This window comes from Antechinus flavipes, chromosome 1 (genome assembly GCF_016432865.1).
Source record: "Antechinus flavipes isolate AdamAnt ecotype Samford, QLD, Australia chromosome 1, AdamAnt_v2, whole genome shotgun sequence".
In the NCBI taxonomy this organism is placed as follows: domain Eukaryota; kingdom Metazoa; phylum Chordata; class Mammalia; order Dasyuromorphia; family Dasyuridae; genus Antechinus; species Antechinus flavipes.
The window spans coordinates 570,113,041-570,132,620 of NC_067398.1; the positions used below are offsets into that span (position 1 = coordinate 570,113,041).

A 19,580-nucleotide genomic window follows, 5' to 3' on the forward strand; every position below is an offset into this window, starting at 1 on the left:
CCCTCTTGTTAGGTAATATAGGAAGCATCTACAGAAACTCCTTCATACAATGGGGTAAGCATTCAACAATTTTTTTTTAAGCTCTGGATTTCATTCATGTATGGAAATCTTAATATGGAAATTCTATTGATGCAGATAGGTCTACCTTTATTAAGATGATTCAATAACTATTTAGTCCCTTCTGTGTACCTTATTACTTAATCTTTCCTATATCTAATGATTTCTATCCACCACCGCTGCATTAACTTCCTAGATACATTGTTCTGATCAAGCTTCCAAAATGTTCAAATATTCTTCAAAGCTTATAAAAGAAAGTCCAAAATATTTATCTCAGCATTCCAAGCTCTCCATAATCAGACTCCAGTGTTCTTGTTTTACTTCTCACTGTTACAAAAATTAACATTATCTGGCCTCAAGAAATAACTCACAAGATAGTAACAAAGTATTTATCTGTAGCAATAAAATAAAAAAGAGATCAGATCTGGGTATGTAGACTATGCATGTTCACAGGAAACTAGACACAGCAGAACATTAAAAATGGAAAATAAACTAGAGAGAAGGATAAGGGTTCAGTTACTATAATGTGTAGTGATTGATGTTAGGTAATATAGGCTTTGCATGTACAGTAAGGCATTTGGTGTAATAAAATAATTAGATAAATTCACATTTTCTTTATGTTACTCCACTGTCAGTGACTATCAATCACTGAATACTTCGAAAACACCAAAGATACAAAGAACCAGCCAAAATAAATCCTGCTCTCAAGGAGCTTGCATATGAGTATGACATCAAATATAAATAAATATGAAGAAAATAAAGAGCTATGAGGTGAAGGTGGTAAAATTTGGGAGCACTAGGAAAGACCTATAGAAGATAAGTGTTTCACCTGAATCTTAAAGAAAACCACAGTTTATAAGGGGCACAGGTTATGATGGAGAGAATTGTAAATATGCCATGACAAACAGAAAGAGATAGGAGGCATGGCATCATATATGAGGAACATCAAGTAATTAATTATGAATGACTAGACTGTAGAAGACAAGGAAGGAATTAAAGTATTAAAACATCACTAAGAAGGGGGAAGGCATGGGACAGATTGTGAAGAAAATTAAACATCCAAAAGAAGAGTTTACATTTGAACCTAAATATACATAAAAAACATCTTCTGGGATTTATTGAGTAGGGGTAAACGTGACATGGTCACACCTCTCTTTTAGGAAAATCACTTTGACAGTCATAAGAAAGAAGATTTAAAGTGGGCAAAAATGAGTTAGAAAATCCAACTAGAAAAGCCTAGAAGGCTTTTGCAACAGGTCCTCTGAGAGGCAATGAGGGCCTGAACTAGAATTGTGAATGTATGAGTAGAGAAGAGATATATTCAAAAGATGTTTTAGAGAAAGAAATTTTAAGACTTGGCAACTTAATGAATCAATCATTTACTGAACACCTTCTTTGTGTCACTGTACTAATTGCTGGTTATATAAACATGAAGAATGTCATAATCATTCATTCTAATGACCTTACATTCTAATGGGAAACAGTCAGTCCATTAACATATACATGTACTATTCACATGCTACTTAAAAATATAAGGTATTTTGGGAGAGAGGATACAAGAATTTAGCAGATCAGAAAACACTTTTGAAGATTTTGCCCAAACTATATGACACAGAAATGAGGAGGAAATGAATACCTGGCATAGAAGATGGATGGCACAAGGTTATGGAGATAAAGTGCTGGTGTGCACTTGTGGTGGTGACTTGATATTAAAGTGTAGGAGGGAAATTAATGTCCAATGAGACTGTAAGGATAAATTGGAGTTGGTTGCCTGGAAGAATGACATATTTGTATTTATGAGATATTATTTTAGCAGCCACTGATGGTATAGGATGAAGTGAAAAAGGAGACAGAGAGATTAATGGTGAGACTGTTTCAATAATCTAGGTCAGAGGTGATGAATATCTGAAGTAAATTGGCAACTGTGTGAGTATAGATAAAGGATTGCTTGTGAGAGACATAACATACTGAAGGTACTAATCAGTTATGGGAGGTGAAGAAAAATGAGAAATTTAAAATAATGCCACAATTATGAACCTGAGACACTGGAAGGATCATGATACCTTTGACAGAAATAGGGAATTTTGGAAATAGGGAGTGTTTAAGCAATGGCTACCATTGATGCTTGACAAATCCTCTTTCTCTACTTCCAATCCACAAAGTCCCTCTTTTCTTTTGAAATTCAGTTCAAGCAAAATCTTTTGGATCAGGCCTTTATTGACTACCTCCTCCTGACTGCTGGTATTCTCCATATAAAGTAAATTATACCCACGCACTACATACACACACACACACACACACACACACACACACACACACATATATATATACATATATATATATTTATAAATATCCCTGATATCTCTCTTATTGCAATGCGAACTCCTTGTGAGTAAAGATCATTTCATTCATTGTACTTGTTTCCCTAGCCTCTAGTACAAAGCCCGGTACATTATTGTCCCTTAATGAATGCCTGTTGATTTATACAAGCATATGTAAATGCTTATGTCTATGTCAACAGAGTTGTATATTGTTTACAATTATGTGGTGAAATTGCCTTCTTATTCTCAGGAAAGCTGACACACCCTTAGGGGCGATGGAGAGCCAAACCAGACATGGTCAGCTGGTTCCCTACCTGGACTGGAGGGTCTTATACTCACCCAGAGTTCCCCAACTATCTATGACCCTCCACAACATACAGTTGTGTCATTATAATCAGTGTCAAATCCATGCCTAAAATCAGCTTCTATTTACAAATCCAGTACTTGCTGCACTATACCTTTATTGAATGTAGCTCTGACAGAAGTATTTTTCCCCTAGAGAATCTTTTAAAAAAGAATTTATGTTAATATTTTCCTGCTTTTTTAAAATTAAAAAATTTGAAAATTTCAGTTTAATTTAAATTGTAAATTCAGAGAGAATTATATTTAAAATTAGAGTGAAATAAATGTCATTTAGTATAAAGTTAATTTGAATATTGTACAAAAATTTCTATAACATCTATCAACATAGTACTCATTTTTGTTTTTTACATTATTTGGACACATTCAGATTTCTTTGACTGTAGAACTTTGTAAATATTAGTAATTTGCAATACAATTAAAGACATCATGACATGGAGGAGATGACTTGTCAGTTTCTATTGAGCTCATCTAGATTATTCAAATATATTTGATATTTCAAATAATTCAATCCATCTGGTACCAATTAATTTTGACAATTTCACCAGAAAAATCACAACTGTCTACTTCACTGTGTTGAAGAAGATATAATGAATCAATGACCATATCATTACTATCAGTGTTTATGAGATGTTTACAGTGTTTATAGGTGAATAGTATATTACGTTTTTAAATGCATTATACATATACATTATCTCATATGATTAGCACATCAAGCTAGTGAAGCAAGAGGAGCAGATATTATTCTAAAGTTCATAGAATCTTAGACTATTAGAATAGGAAGGATAAGAAAATCGACACAGTTTCCTAAAGTCATATAACTAGCAAATGACAGAACTTGAAATTGAATGCAGGCCTAAGTAATAAGGTCATTCAATACAACAATGAACATTTTAAATTTAAGTAATCTGATTTTCAGTGTTTTGTTCAATACAGTAATTTACATTTTAAACTTAAGTAACCTGAGTTTCATTACATGACTTGATTCCATGGTCATAAAATTAATGAAAAGGATAAAATTCTGATCATAGGTCTTCTGACTTCAAACCTCATGGCTCAAACATTATGTACTGTTACCATGAAGTATTCTTTTAATTATATTATACGGTGCATTTATGTACCTAAAAGTACATGTGTAGTTATTGCTATACATATGAAATATGTATGTATGGAATTCAGAATTTCCTAACGCTTTAAATTATTGAACGCTTACTGATTTTCCATGGTTAAAGGTTTCTCACCAATTGGAACAGCTACTATACATATATATGTAGTTTTATATATACACTATATATATGTATGGAAGTATATGCATGTTCGCACACACACTTTCCAAAGATTTCTTTAAAAATCCATTTAGAATTTCAATTAGTCAGATATTAATCAATTTTACCTTTAAAGAAGACAAAATTTCCATCACTGTTTTCATATACCGCATCAATACTTGGAGGTAATCCCCGCCAGAAATAAGTAATTTGCATGGGGTATCCATCCATCACCCTGTTGTTCCTCACTCGCCAAAACCACTGGTCCTAGAAAGCAAACAAAAGGGTCTCTTAGCAAATATACAGCCCTTTGCTCAAGCTCAGCCTTAGTTTTCATATTTAAATAAAGTTATAAATGCTAAATACTAAATGAATTTTCAGTGATTATAAAACATTTTTTTAAATCAACCTGCCTAATCCCTAGGTTAGATAACCTATGTTTTATGTATTAAAATATTAATTACTCAAAAATTCCATGACTCATATTTCTGTGTGGATATCCTTGTTACTGATGTAGAATGCAGTCCCTCTTTAATTGAAACACATGATTTTTGGGGACCACAATTAAATCATTACCTGGTACCCAATTTTCTGGTAAAAAATTTCTCTTTAGACAACAGGTATATATTCCATATTGTGTCTCCAGATTGTCAGGACCTTGAAATTCATTGGAATAGCTTTTGATGCTATGAGGTTACTTCCATGTTAAAATAAAGCATCAAACTAAGGCTTCCATTTATTATTGATTCAATTATGTTACTTAGAATTTAAATATCATTTTCCAGAAATTATTTCATTTTTGTATTTATATCCCTGTAATCCAGTACTAGATTTGGAACATAATACATGCTTAATAGATATTTGATATTTATTGATTATATTGTCCTACTAACCATCCAAGAAAGGGGAGATAAATTGTCATTTTTTAAATAGGAAACTTCAAAAAGTAACTTTAAATAGTAATGATTGAAAGACAGAAACAAAGAAAGAGAGAAAGAGGGAGAGGGAAAGAGAGAGGGAGAGAGAGAGAGAAAACCTGTTAAGTAAGCTGACTCTAAGCATTTGAGAAAACTAATAATTCTTACACAGAAGTTCAATAAACAAAATCTTGTTCTCAGAAAACTAATTAGGATAGATGAACATAAAGAAAATAGATAAAATCATTCTTTCTGGTTGACATAAGTAACATGAATAACTCAATAATCCCTAATACATGAATGGATAGATATAATTGATTTACAGGATGTCACAGATAACAGAAATTCACAATCAAAAGGGACTCCAGCAGTCATTAACCCCCACCTAAAAGTGGAGCACTTTTTTGAGTCATACTTTAAAATTTGTTCCAAAGCCTTGAATTACTCTTCCCATCCCTTTTTTTGAAGCAGAATATTCTACTTTTAAACTGCTCCTATTGTTAGCTTTTATTGTTCCTTATATATTAGTTCAGTGCAGTGGACTGTGTCAACTCTAGTGTCAAAGGTCAGAGATTAAATCCTGATTCAGATCTTTATTACTCATATGGCCTTGGGCAAGTCATGTTATTTTTTGATTTTTGGTTTCCAGATATTTAAAAACAAATGGGCATGAGGTTTAACTGGATGGCTTTTAAAGTCCCTTCTATTTCTAAATCCTACAATTTGAAGAATATGACTTTTTAACTCATAACTTGGAGATGAGTTAACTCATCTATGGCCAAGTAGAACAATCCAATACCTCTTTCATTTTAACTCATAATTTGTAGTTTTGTCATCTGTGGACAAGCAGAAGAATCCAATAACTCTTTCATATGACAGTCATTCAAATATTTGCAATCATAAATCATTCCCCCCTAAATTTCTTTTTTTTCTGGACAAAAATTCTTACTTCTTTCACCTCATCCACATATGTCATTACTTTCATTATTTTCATCATAATCCTTTGGGTTCTCCCAAGTTTTTTTTCTGTTTATCTTAATATATTATTTGTATCATTGATTCATAATTTTAAGGTTAATGAACTTTCTTTGGAAGTTTTTGGAAGATTCTCAGGTTTCTGGAATTTTAAAAATGTACCCCAACTAAATAGGGTTAAATTTTGGGGACTCCTACTTGATTACTTTCAAAATTCATTTTTCTCTAAGATTCATTCCATTTTCTTCCATATTGTTTACTAAGAAAACTTAACCACAAGGAACTCAAGTTAATTTCTTGTAGATATAATTAGATACTTAAACATTAAGAAAAGTAAATAATAGATCAACTTTTTCCTACAAACTTTTCTTACAAAAAAACCGTGCTGAACACCAACCACAATCCTATGATATCCTATTTGATTTGAAGTGTGCTTATGGTGGTATATCACCATAGATATGTGGGAATCTTCAAAAATAATCTTCTCAAATAAAAAAGGAGGATTGCTAATAGTGAATATCCAGGAATCCTATAGTCAAGCAAATATTTCATTAAAAGTGATCAAAACTTTAAATGCTAAAATTTCTTATTCATATGGATTTTGAGAGAAAAGAGCTATAAAGGCTTTTTGTGGGCAAATACTAGCAGTGAATGTTATTTCATACTTTTCTCCTCTCTAAGCCATTCCTCCCTTGCAACCTCAGAGTGAATAGAATTATAGATATGCAATGATCTATAATCTAGTTTAATTCTTTGCCAAAGAATAGGTGAAAACTTAAACCAACCAAGACAAATGGTTATATAGTTCCTTTTTGGCAATATTTAGAAATATGGACTCTACAACTTTCTTTTGTGGCATGTTTTGATATTTTATCAAACAACACATCATATGATTCCACTGGAATTCCTGATGCTGTTTTCCACAGTTCTTTATAAACAGTAGTTTGATTATATTAGTCCATATAAAATAAACTATATGCTTCTTGCAATAATTGAATCAACTGATTCATGAGGCATCATGTTAGAAAAGAAAAAAAGAAAGTAACTTGAATAAGTCAATGATTCCTAACTATGTTTCATCTCCTGATGGTTCACTCATTTTTTTTTGAAAACTAGTACTAAGAATAAGAAAACTTTCTAAGAATTTTCACAGGAACATTGGTATTTAAGAGTTACTTACATTCAGTATGCTTTTCTATATTAAAAGAGAATATTTTATACAAGTTCTACCTATCTATTTATAACTTTAACAGACAGCTAGAATTATATCGCCTCTAAGAGAAAGGGGGCAAACCTTTCAAGGCAAAGTTTCTAAAACCAATGCAGGACAAATTAGCATTGCCAAATAACTACTGCATTCTAAAAAGAAATGCTTGAATATAATTTTTGCATGGTGCTCAGAATTAACAACTAGAGAATGGAAACATAAAAAGGCATATTTAAAAAAAGACTGTGTCCTTGAAACATTACAATCTTTCTCAGAAAAACAACAATAGCAATGACATATATATATATATATTATATATATATATATATATATATATATATATATATATATATATATAGAGAGAGAGAGAGAGAGAGAGAGGAGAGAGAGAGAGAGAGAGAAAGAGAGAGAAAATCACATACTTTCTCTTCTACTGTAATGGTAAGTGCTTAACACCACAATTAAAGTATGTTGTTGGAACTTCTTCATCTGAGCAAACATACCAGGCATCCAAAAAAGCAAAATAAATTGATATCAATGAATGATTTTTTGTTTGTTTGTTTGTTTTTGGTTCTTACTGTTTGAGAGCATCATTGACAGAGATTTAGATTGTGGCTACATAGCATATGGCACCAGTCAAATGAGCCATGATCAATCAGTTTAATCAAAAGTCATTGTCAGATTGTTTTAGACAGACTTCCTATAATCAAAGATGTAGAACAACCTCCAGGGGAAATCTATTGTCATTATATATATAGAAAATTATAGAGAACAAGGACTTTAGCTCATTCCTCCTCAGTCATTACCTATGAAAACTTGAGAAAGTTGCTATCTTCTCTAGACAGCAATTTTCTTCTTTATAAAATAAAGTGGTTGACTGAAGTCCCTTCTCATTCTGGAGTTATGTATGTCATATGACTCCAAATCATCCAAGAAAAAAAAAAGAAAATAGTAATTGTATAAATTTAAATAAAACATGCATTCAGACTAGGTAAGCTAATGATTGTAAGCAAGAAAAATAAAATTTTTGTGTTGACTAGAAATTTTTCTTTGTGACCATATGACCTTTATCATAACTTCTTTTATTGCACAGTGAACAGAAGCAGGAGATAGTTGTGAAACACTCTTTTAATAACTAATACTAATCAAAATGTAAAGAAAAAACAACCAAAGTTCTTGATAAAATGGTATATTACATTGGAATTTCCATAAACTATTTTCTTATTAAAATACATTATGTTAATAGCAGAAAAGCCACCAAGTCCTCTCCAACCCCTGCTCAAATACATAAATGAATACGTAACGTCATCAGTGTGGTCTAGTAACACAAGTAACAAACCATCTACATCTGGCCATTCTGAACTATTCCTACAATGTCTTCTTTAATCTTGACAAAGAATGTTAACCCAATATGAAGGAGTTCTTCCTCAAAACCCTAAGAATATAATCTCTTTAAACAGAGAGGTGGGAAAGAGGGAGGGAGAGAAAGAGAGTAGGAAGGAAGGAGGAAGGGAGCGAGAGGAAGGGAGAGGGAAGGAGGGAGGGGAAGAGGAACAGACAGAGACAGACAAACAGACATATAGAAAGAGACAGAGAGATAGAGAGACAGAGAGGCAGAAAGACAGAGAAAGAAGAAAGAGTGAGAGAGAGAGAGAGAGTAAGAGAGAGAGAGATTGAGAGAGAGAAAGAGAAAAGACAGAGGAAGGGAAGGTGGGAGAGAAATAGGGACAGAGAAGGAGAGAAAGGGGAATGTTTTTTTTATTTTTTATTTGTTTTTACTTTTTTTCCTCTTTAATAACATTACAAGTACAAGACAAATTTAGATTTCTGAGAACTACATGGAAGAAATTACAGATGATATTAATGTAAGGAAGTAATGTTACTGCAGGATATTGGTTTTAAATTGTTGTTTATCTGTTTTTCCAAGTAGTACTGAGATTGCACTCAGTGTATATTTTTCAGTTTGTCTCACATTTGGCCTCAAGAGTAGCTGGCTGGAGCTGAAACAGGGGCATATAACCAAAGAGTAGAAGTAAATGATTCTCAAAAACATCAAATATATACATATATATATTTTTCAATTATATGGTATTCTAACAATGTGAAATAACTAGCTATAGAAAGTCAAATGTAGAAAAGTTCTTCATTGTTAAAAATTTAACCCATGTATTAGTGAATTGATATAAAGATATTTTTATGTAAATATAAATTTAGTAAATGTAAAATGTAGTAAAATATCTCAAGATTTTCACTTTGCTTTGATTTTTCATCAAATCATGTGTAACTATTGAGACAGAACTATGAAAATAAAGAAGGTATAATAATGTCATTTATCTGAGGAACAGTTTAGGTATATTTAAAAAACAACATGGTCAAAAATTTGGATACCAGCTGGTAACTTTTTTCTATACTTTTTTCCCTTATCACATAAAAATTTTAAGTAAAGTTTTATGGGAATAATTTTCATATTAATGAAATCACAGAATTTTGAAGAAGTTAAAGAATATGTCAAATGAAAGCATTCTCATAACTTTTTGCTTGTGTCATGCATGAACCTCTTTGGCAGTTTGGTAAAGCTTATGGACCCTTGTCAGAAAAAAAAGGTGTATGGACCCACACTTAACACCATATACCAAGATAAGATCAAAATGGGTCCATGACCTAGGCATAAAGAACGAGATTATAAATAAATTAGAGGAACATAGGATAGTTTATCTCTCAGACTTGTGGAGGAGAAAGAAATTTGTGACCAAATATGAACTAGAGACCATTACTGATCACAAAATAGAAAATTTTGATTACATCAAATTAAAAAGCCTTTGTACAAATAAAACTAATGCAAACAAGATTAGAAGGGAAGCAACAAACTGGGAAAACATCTTCACAGTTAAAGGTTCTGATAAAGGCCTCATTTCCAAAATATATAGAGAACTGACTCAAATTTATAAGAAATCAAGCCATTCTCCAATTGATAAATGGTCAAAGGATATGAACAGACAATTTTCAGAGGATGAAATTGAAACTATTACCACTCATATGAAAGAGTGTTCCAAATCATTATTGATCAGAGAAATGCAAATTAAGACAACTTTGAGATACCACTACACACCTGTCAGATTGGCTAAGATGACAGGAAAAAATAATGATGAATGTTGGAGGGGATGCGGGAAAACTGGGACATTGATGCTTTGTTGGTGGAGTTGTGAACGAATCCAACCATTCTGGAGAGCAATCTGGAGTTATGCCCCAAAAGTTATCAAATTGTGCATACCCTTTGATTCATCAGTGTTTCTATTGTGCTTATATCCCAAAGAAATACTAAAGAAGGGAAAGGGACCTGTATGTGGCAAAATGTTTGTAGCAGCCCTGTTTGTAGTGGCTAGAAACTGGAAAATGAATGGATGCCCATCAATTGGAGAATGGCTGGGTAAATTGTGGTATATGAATGTTATGGAATATTATTGTTCTGTAAGAAATGACCAGCAGGATGAATACAGAGAGGACTGGTGAGACTTACATGAACTGATGCTAAGTGAAATGAGCAGAACCAGGAGATCATTATACACTTCGACAACGACATTGTATGAGGACATATTTTGATGGAAGTGGATTTCTTTGACAAAGAGACCTAACTGAGTTTCAATTGATAAATGACGGACAGAAGCAGCTACACCCAAAGAAAGAACACTGGGAAACGAATGTGAACTATCTGCATTTTTGTTTTTCTTCCCGGGTTATTTTTACCTTCTGAATCCAATTCTCTCTGTGCAACAAGAGAACTGTTCGGTTCTGCAAACATATATTGTATCTAGGATATACTGCAACATATCTAACATATATAAAACTGCTTGCCATCTAGGGGAGGGGGTGGAGGGAGGGAGAGGAAAAATTGTTGTAAATGTTGTAAAAAAATTACCCTGGCATGGATTCTGTCAATGTAAAGTAATTATTAAATAAAATTTTAAAAAAAGAAAAAAAGGTGTTTTATTACATAAAATAAGATAAATGGAATTACAAAAGATATTAATTATTTTGACATTTTTATCAAAAAAAATTCCTTCAAGGTTCATATACCTTACAGTTAAAAATCAATGGGGAATCTGCATTTTAAACCTAAACTTTATTCTCTAAAGTAAAATTATATTACCCAAATCTAAGATTAACAGAAGAGTAAAAGAAAAAAAAATAAAGTAATGAGAATATTATACATAAATTCCATTTATGAGGAAGCTTTCTTCATGGATATTAATTATCACTTCTCCAGGCCTTATATTCCTATGTGATTTGTTCTTGTCTAGTCTAGTATTTGCAAAAATCTGGTCAGAGAATGAACTAATTTGTTTAAATTTTTCAAGCTGTTCATTTGTTTTAGAATCTTGAGTCTATCAGTGCAGAATAAGGTTAATCCTTATTCTGTTATGTTAATCCTTGTATAGTTTTTCATTCTAGCTTCAAGACCAGCTAAATCCTTTTCTGATTCTACAGGTCCTTTAGAACCCATCTATAAATTCTATCTAGTTTCTGAGATGAATTTAAGGTTCACAAACTAATTACCTGGCTGTGGTTATACAGTTAGTACCATAAGCAGAATTATAAATCAAGTCTCTCCAATGTCAAATTCAGGATTTATCTACCCTGCTACTCCATTAAAATTTACCATGTGTTAGGAGGGTGCAAAGGTCATTATGAGAAGGAAGCAGACGTGTAGAGGATTGAAACTATTGAATTCAATGCACTGAGGTCAGGACTGCAGAGCACTTGAGGCTAACTACTGATTGGACAATACTTTATGGGCATATCTCGGAAAATGGTCCTTTCCACTATCCATACTGGCTCAGTGATTGGTGTATAGAGGATTATAGGAGGGACTAGGGGGTGGAGTAAAGCTAGCCCAGGACACATTCTCAGTGGTAGACAAGGGAGAAGGTGCTTGAGGAGATTCTCTTCCATCCCCTTCACTTCTACCTCTAAAGACCAAGAATAAAGACAGACTTTTGCTTATCCTGACTCTGGCTGATTCTGGGGTGTCCTGGGTGCTAGTGTGCTCCTTACACAGAAGCTTATTAGGATTAAATTAACAGAAAGATAATCTAAATAAGAGAGAATTCTGGGAAGATGACAGAGTAGATCATAAAACTCAAAGCTCTCCAAATTCTGCCCATAACAGACAAAATTGTAGCTCATGGTGAAGGTAGAGAAATAAAATCCGATAAGAGCTGGGACAGAACAGTAATCCTCCTAGGACAATCTGAGAAGATCCAAAGAAAGATTCCAGGACTAAGATTTGGCCTTTGTGAAATATGAACACCTCCTGGATAGTTCCTCTGAAATGGCAAACAGCTAGTCTTTGAATTAACTGGGTTGGGAGGTAGCATCAACCCCAGTCATAGGAATTTTTATTTCCCAGACAACATGGGAAGTCAGGTGTCTGAGCTGGGAAAAATTGAGGGAACCTCTGCTGATAAAGGATACCAGACCAAGGTGTGCTAGTGGGGTTCTTATTTTGGGGTTCCAGGCTAGAGGGGAGAAATGGAGAATCTGAGGTCAGAGACATCATCCCCCATATCCCAAGACCAGAGATGGTTACATTAAGAATCTGCTACATAAAAAAGATTAAAAAATAAAAAAAAAAGAAACAAAGAACTCAGCCATTTAAAAAATCACTATGGGAATAGGGAATGATAACAAAACAATAACAATAAAAGTTTCTCCTACTCCAAAGAATAATCTTAAATGGTCAAGTGCCCCAAAAAGAATTCATAGAAGAGCTCACAAAAAGCTATACAAACCAAATGGGAGAAATTTAAGGAAAAAAATTTAAAAAGAAGAAGAAAGAATAATAAAAACAAATAACAACTACTACAACAAATAAGAAGATTATGAAAAAAAAACAAAAACAAGAAAAGGGGATCCAGTATCTTAAAGAGCAAAATGATTCCTTGAGAACTAGAATTGGACAAAGGCAAGCCAACAAAGTTATGAAACTAAGAAATTTTATATATATATACATACATATATATATATATATAAAATGAAAAAATGGAGAGAATGTGAGATACAACAGTTAAAGAGAAAATATAAGAATAAATAAGATATCTGAAATCTCTGATTAAAAAAAGAATCTTGATACAATACTAGAAGAAATAATTGAATAAAATTGAATTAAAAAATAGTATTAAAAAAGAAGGGAAAGTAAAATAGAAAAAAAATCACACAAGACCTAAAAGCAATTACACTTAAAGATCGCAAGTATTGTAATACTTTATATATTGAGTGTATGTATTTAAATATATGTGTGTTTATAAATATATTTATAAATATATGCATATGTATATGTTAAATAAATATATCAGTGATTAATTGCAGCCTTAGGGAAGTAGGAGGTAGTAGAGGGAAAAGAAGAAAAAAAATTAAAAAGTAAAAAGTACACAGCAGAGAACAAAAGAAAAGCTACAAGAAAGCAAAGATGGACATCTCTGAACACAATATATAGTATTTATTTATTACATAGGCTTTCTTGAAATGGAGATTTATTGTCTCATATATGGCAATGTTTATTTTTTTACTTACCTTTTCAGTTTTTTCTTTTTCTATTTTGTATTTAACTTTTTTAACATATGTATTATTATTTTATTTTATTAACTACTATTTTTCTTCTTTTTTATTATAGCTTTTTATTGACAGAACATATGCATATAATTTTTCAACATTGACCCTGGCAAACACTTCTGTTCCAACTTTTTTCTTTCCTTCCCTCAACTCCCTCCCCTAGATGCCAGACAGTCTCATACATTTTAAACATGTTAAAGTATATCTTAATGTATTTAAATTAAAAAAAATTAAAAAAAGATTATCTGAATATTTCAGCTTACCTAAAAATGACTATGGATGGGCTAGATAAATTTAAAAGAAAGCAGAGGCTTTGGAACCAGGGAAAGAATGGCAATCCATAGCTAGGAAGTATGGTGATAGTCAAAGATATTAAACCTTTGTTTAAAATTCAGGTATCAGGAAATCATCAATTTACTTTAGTTTCTACTTTTCAGACATCTCCTTCTCACTAGTTATCTTGACACTCTATAAAAACTTCTACCCTGGGATTACAGTCCTGATTAATGACTTTCTTTTTCAGAACACTCTGAGGAAAACTCTAGTTCATCTGCTATTTTCTGTCTATTGTTTATTCACCAAATGCCTTGCTGCCTTGTGGGTATGCTTTTGCCCTACTCACTCTCCATTTCTGTCCTTCCCCAGTTTTGGATTCATGAACTACAATCAAATTGAGTTGGCCATTGTTCTTGAATGGAATGCGTCAACTCATTACCTGAAACTCACTACCATATAACTTGTCTGACCAAGTGATCCCTTTTAGAAACCACTCCTTCAGTATGATTTTTCTCCTATTATAATATGTTTATTGAGGGAAATGCCTCTTTGCTTTTATATCTGTATCCTCAGCATCTAATAGACTTACTGAATATTTCTTAAAATAAGTTTTGAAGAAATAATTCATAAAGTTTAATATTATTCTACCAATCTTTGATCTATTTTATCTTTTAATCCCAAACTGTATTTTCCAAGGTAGTTTTCACTTGCAAGAATTTTTTTTTTGCATTGAAATAACTGAACATTAGAACTCTATCTCAGTTAGAAGTATCTTTTCAAATTGTTCATAGGATTTATTTATTAAGTTCATTCTCTGCAATATAGGGCATTGTATATGCTATAGCCCATGGTGGTCTATTGGTGCTCATTGTTAGTACTACAAGATAAAATGAGTCATAAAATGATATTCCTCAAGACCCTCTGGAAACATAGTGACAATAATTCTGCCAAATTTTCCATTATTTTCTCCCAAGAAAACTTGTGAGACATTCATCTACTATATTTAGCTCCAACTTTTTTTATATATCTGCTTTTGTTTATTTATGAAGAGACTAATTTACTTTTTCTACTAGTATATTAACTCTTTAGTTGTCAAAGATCTAACATTAAGTATCCAAAGAAATAAATTATAGTTTGTGGAAGTTCCCAAACAATGATTATTTTGTACTTTCTTTTCCTTTATGCCACTCTATTAATATTATTGCAGAAGGAAAGAGATCTTAGCAGAACTAAGGGAAATTTGATATTTTTGTCTACTGTGAACCAAAACAAAAATCATCTTTCAGTAGAAAAATCATCATTTCTGGAGATAAATCTTAGTAACCTAGCTAGTCTTCACATAGCAAATTCACACACTCACCATGCTGATACTAAAAGCCTTTCTAATTTAGTTGATATTAAAAGCTTTTTCTAGAGCTACTATTGTCTGGTTCATATAGCTATTGTTATCTCAGTCACCTTCAAACCAAGATGAGAAACTAAGAGTGCAACTTTTATATACATGAAAGAAAAAAATGAAGAAGCATTTATTAAAACTTGTAACAATCTGGTAAAATCATTAATTACTTTGAAGTGAATGGGCCTGCTGATAAATTAGTTAGAAAAGAGAGGAATGTCACCACAATGATTCACCATTTCCTAGTTAGTAGAATTTATATTATTTTGTTTAGCAGATTTGATTCTCTGCCTTACTATACCTTTATTTCTTTATTTCTCTTTTGTCAATATCTGTCCTATTTTTGACTGAGGCAAAATCCAGATTTCCAGAAATTTTGGTTAAAGAAGCACCAAAATATATAATAGAACTTGTTAAGAAATAGTGACTGGGAGCAGGGGAGGTGGAGAATTAAAGAAACAGCAGAATATTTCTTAAATTTTTCCTTAATTAGAAGAGGAGTAAGATGGCAGAGAAAAGGCATGAACTTGCCCAACCTCTCCTCCAAACTGCTCTAAATTCCTTTAAATAATGACTTTAAACAAATTTTAGAGCCTCAGAACATTCCAAAAGGCAGAGTGGAACCTTATCCAGTTGAAGACAACTTAGAAGCTCAGCAAAAAAGGTCTGTGACACCAGGTTGGGAGTGTCAGTGTAGTCCCAACCCAAATTCAGCCTCAGCCTGACCTCTGAATCAGAGGTAGTACTGGTAGTTTCCAGACCTCTCAGCCTAGAGATACCAAAGAAAAGCTGGAACATTCTAGAACTCTAAGCCCAAGAACAGGGAGTTCAGTTGAGAGGGTCTGTGACAATAAAATGGGAGTCTGGTGTGCAGTCTCAGTGCACTTAATTTGTAAAAACTCTTAGTTTACCTGAAAGTCATGTTCAAAAAAAGAGTCTGCACAATCATGATCAAAAAAGGAGCCTGCACGTCATCTATCAAGAAATTATCAAGGAAAACAGTCCTGACATTCTAAAACCAGAGAGTAACATAGAAATTGAAAGAATCCACTGATCCCCTCCTGAAAGAGAACCCAAAATGAAAACTCCCAGAAATATTATAGCCAAATTCTAGAATTTCCAGATCAAGGAGAAAATATTACAATCATCCAAAAAGGAACAATTCAAACACAATGAAGCCACAGGCAGTACAACACAAGATTTAGCAGCTTCTACATTAAAGTATTGAAAGATTTGGAATATGATATTCTGAAGAGCAATGGAGCTCTGATTTCAATCAAGAATCACCTATTCAGCAAAACCGAGTATAATCCTTCAGAGGAAAAAGTAGTCATTCAATGAAACAGGGGACTTTCAAGCATTCATGATAAAAAGACCAGAGCTGAATGGAAAATTTGATTTTCAAATACAGGACTTTGAAGAAGAATGAGGTAATTGAAAAAGTGATATCAGAGAGACTTAATAAGATTTATCTGTTTACATTCCTACATGCGAAGATGATATTTGTAACTCAGAACTTAGTCTTTATTGTGGCAATTGGAAGGATTATATACAGACAGAGGGCAGTAGTTTGAGTTGAATATGAAGAGATAATATCTTCTTTTTTTAAAATGATGAAATTAAGGGATGAGAGAGGAAGGTACTGGAAGAAAGGGAAAGGGAGAAGTGGAATGGTGCACATTATTGCCATTAAAAAACAGAGGCAAGGAAAAGCTTTTACAGTGGAGGGAAGAGGAGGAGGATAAGAGGAGTGAGTAAACCTCACTCACATCAGAATTTGCTCAAATAGAAAATAACATACATATTCAATAGGAGTATAGAAATCTATCTTATCCTGCAAGAAAATAGGAGAGGAATGGGAAGGAGGGATGGTGATAAAAGAAAGGGCATGTTGGTGGAGGGCGTGGTGAGTAGCAAAACACTTTTGAGGAGGCACAGAGTAAAAGTAGAGAGAATAAATTGGGACGAATACAATTAGCAATAGTAATTGTTAAAAAAAAAAAAAACGTTTTTCAATGCAAGTTTCTCTGATGCAATATTATTGTTCTCTGGAAAATGATGAGCAGGATGTTCTCAGGAAAAACAAAACAAACAAAACAAAAAAAGCAAAGAACAAAAACAAAAACTTCGAAAGTCTTCCATGAACAAAGTAAAATATACTGTATACAAAGTACTAGCAATGTTCTGGAATGACCAATTGTAAATGACTTTGTTATTTTCAGTAGTGCAATCATTCATATCTATTCTGAAAGAGTTATGATGAAAAATCCTATCCATACCCAAAGAAGAATTGATCGTCTGAATATAGATAGAAGCATTTTCTATTACTCTCTCTATTTTTCTTTTATTTTTAAATTTTTCTTGAAGTTTTCATTTTCATTAGGGTAGGACATCTATGTTATCTTTCCCAACTTGACTATGGAAATGTTTTGTATAATTTCTCATGTGACTTCTTAATTGTGGGTGGAGATAAAGGAAAGAACCTAGAATTCAAAAAGTCTTAGAAACAAATGTAAAAAATAATGTTTTGAATATAACTAGGGAAAAATATTAAATAAATAAGTAAATAATAAAAACACCAAAAAAATTCTCCTTAGTTCTTAAGGAGATCAGTGCAACTGGCAGGATTAGCCTAAGTCTTCTACTCAAAGATGTCTATAATATTAATGGCTCTTCTTAACGTCTTCTTTTCCCTGCACAACTCACTCTTATTTTCCTATTTTTCTTTTGATGATTGTCCTTATGCCCATTAATGCCTTCCCTCAAAAATGATCTTCCATCTGCTCTTTCTATATTTTGTATACTCATAGTTACTTGCATGATCTTTTGCCATTAGAATATGAGGTTCTTGAAGGAATCATGCTTTTGCATTTCTTTGTATTCCTAGTACCTAGCAAAATATGATTACTTAATTAATACTAAGTGGCTCAATACAAATATTTTTCTGGTGATATTACAAAGCTGTAAATCATGAAATGATACAATCTAACGAAAAATATGATTATAATATAAAGGGCACATTATAATTTATATATAATGTATTTACAGATGAGGAACTGAGGCAAATTGAATTATGTGCACACACACAGCTAATATTTATATGTATCTATATATACATACATATATACACATACATAAACACACAGACACAGACATATATTTCAAACTATAAATATCTCAAATGGAAAGAGAAAAACTCAAGTTGAAAAGAGGCTATCATTATTATTTTGCATGCAAAAATGTATTTAAAAAATCATCCAAGACATTTGAAAACAAATGGAGTTTGGCTGACCAGTAATAAGAATTACCTAAAAACAGGCAGATAGCTATATTCATATATATTTATAACCCTCAGATGCTAGTTCCCCAATGAAGGATTTAGGAGGAAACATGGTCAAAAATTAAATCAGATGAGAAGGCATATTGGATTTGTAATTTATATTAATGAAAAGAATTTTCCTTGTGATGGAAACACAGATCTATTAAAATGCCAAAGAACTTAAATAATAGGCATATGTTAGCTTTTCAATAGTTTCTGAAGTCATTAATACTTTGTTTTATTTTTTAAAATTTCTGCTATATTATGTAAAAAGACATGGGGGAAATTCTGGTAAAAATATAAACCTTCCAGGAAGTTCAAATGCTCCATGTTATATTTGAAAAAATGCCTAGACTCTGACTTTCAAATTAGATTTCTGGTAAGACATTTTGCATTAATAATTATGTACATGGAATTTATACTTTTTATATTAAGTAATTAACTTATAAGTAAAAAACATTTCTTCCATAAAAACATAATCATACAGTATTGGTTTATACCAGTATATTACACTGTTAATTTATGATTTTCAAAGAAAACTGTTGTTGTTATATAGTTTCAATCATGACTGATTCCTTGTGACCCCGGATGGGGCTTTTTCGGCAAAGAACTGAAATGGTTTGCCATTTCCTTCTCCTGCTCATTTTACAGATGAGAAACTGAGGCAAATTGAATTATGTGCATATACACACAGCTAGTAAGTATTTGAGGCCAGAATTGAACTCATATGTTCCTGACTTCATGGCTATCACTCTATACATTGTGCTACCTAGAATGTGCCTACAAACAATGACAACTATAAAATATTCTTTAGTACTTAAGTAAGATTATTAGTTATAAAAAGCAAAGAACTAAAGAAAATATTTGCAATTCAATAC

At 32.2% G+C, this 19,580-nt stretch overlaps 1 protein-coding gene across 1 annotated transcript in view; it reads right to left on the reverse strand.

Annotated features, from left to right (window-relative positions):
• The window catches only part of MMP16 (matrix metallopeptidase 16), a 406,453-nt gene that overhangs the window by 27,210 nt on the left and 359,663 nt on the right, over window positions 1–19,580 (reverse strand). Inside the window, exon 7 of the mRNA XM_051970806.1 lies at window positions 4,132–4,270. Coding sequence (XP_051826766.1) covers window positions 4,132–4,270 — 139 coding nt within the window. The remainder of the gene's footprint in view (window positions 1–4,131; window positions 4,271–19,580) is intronic.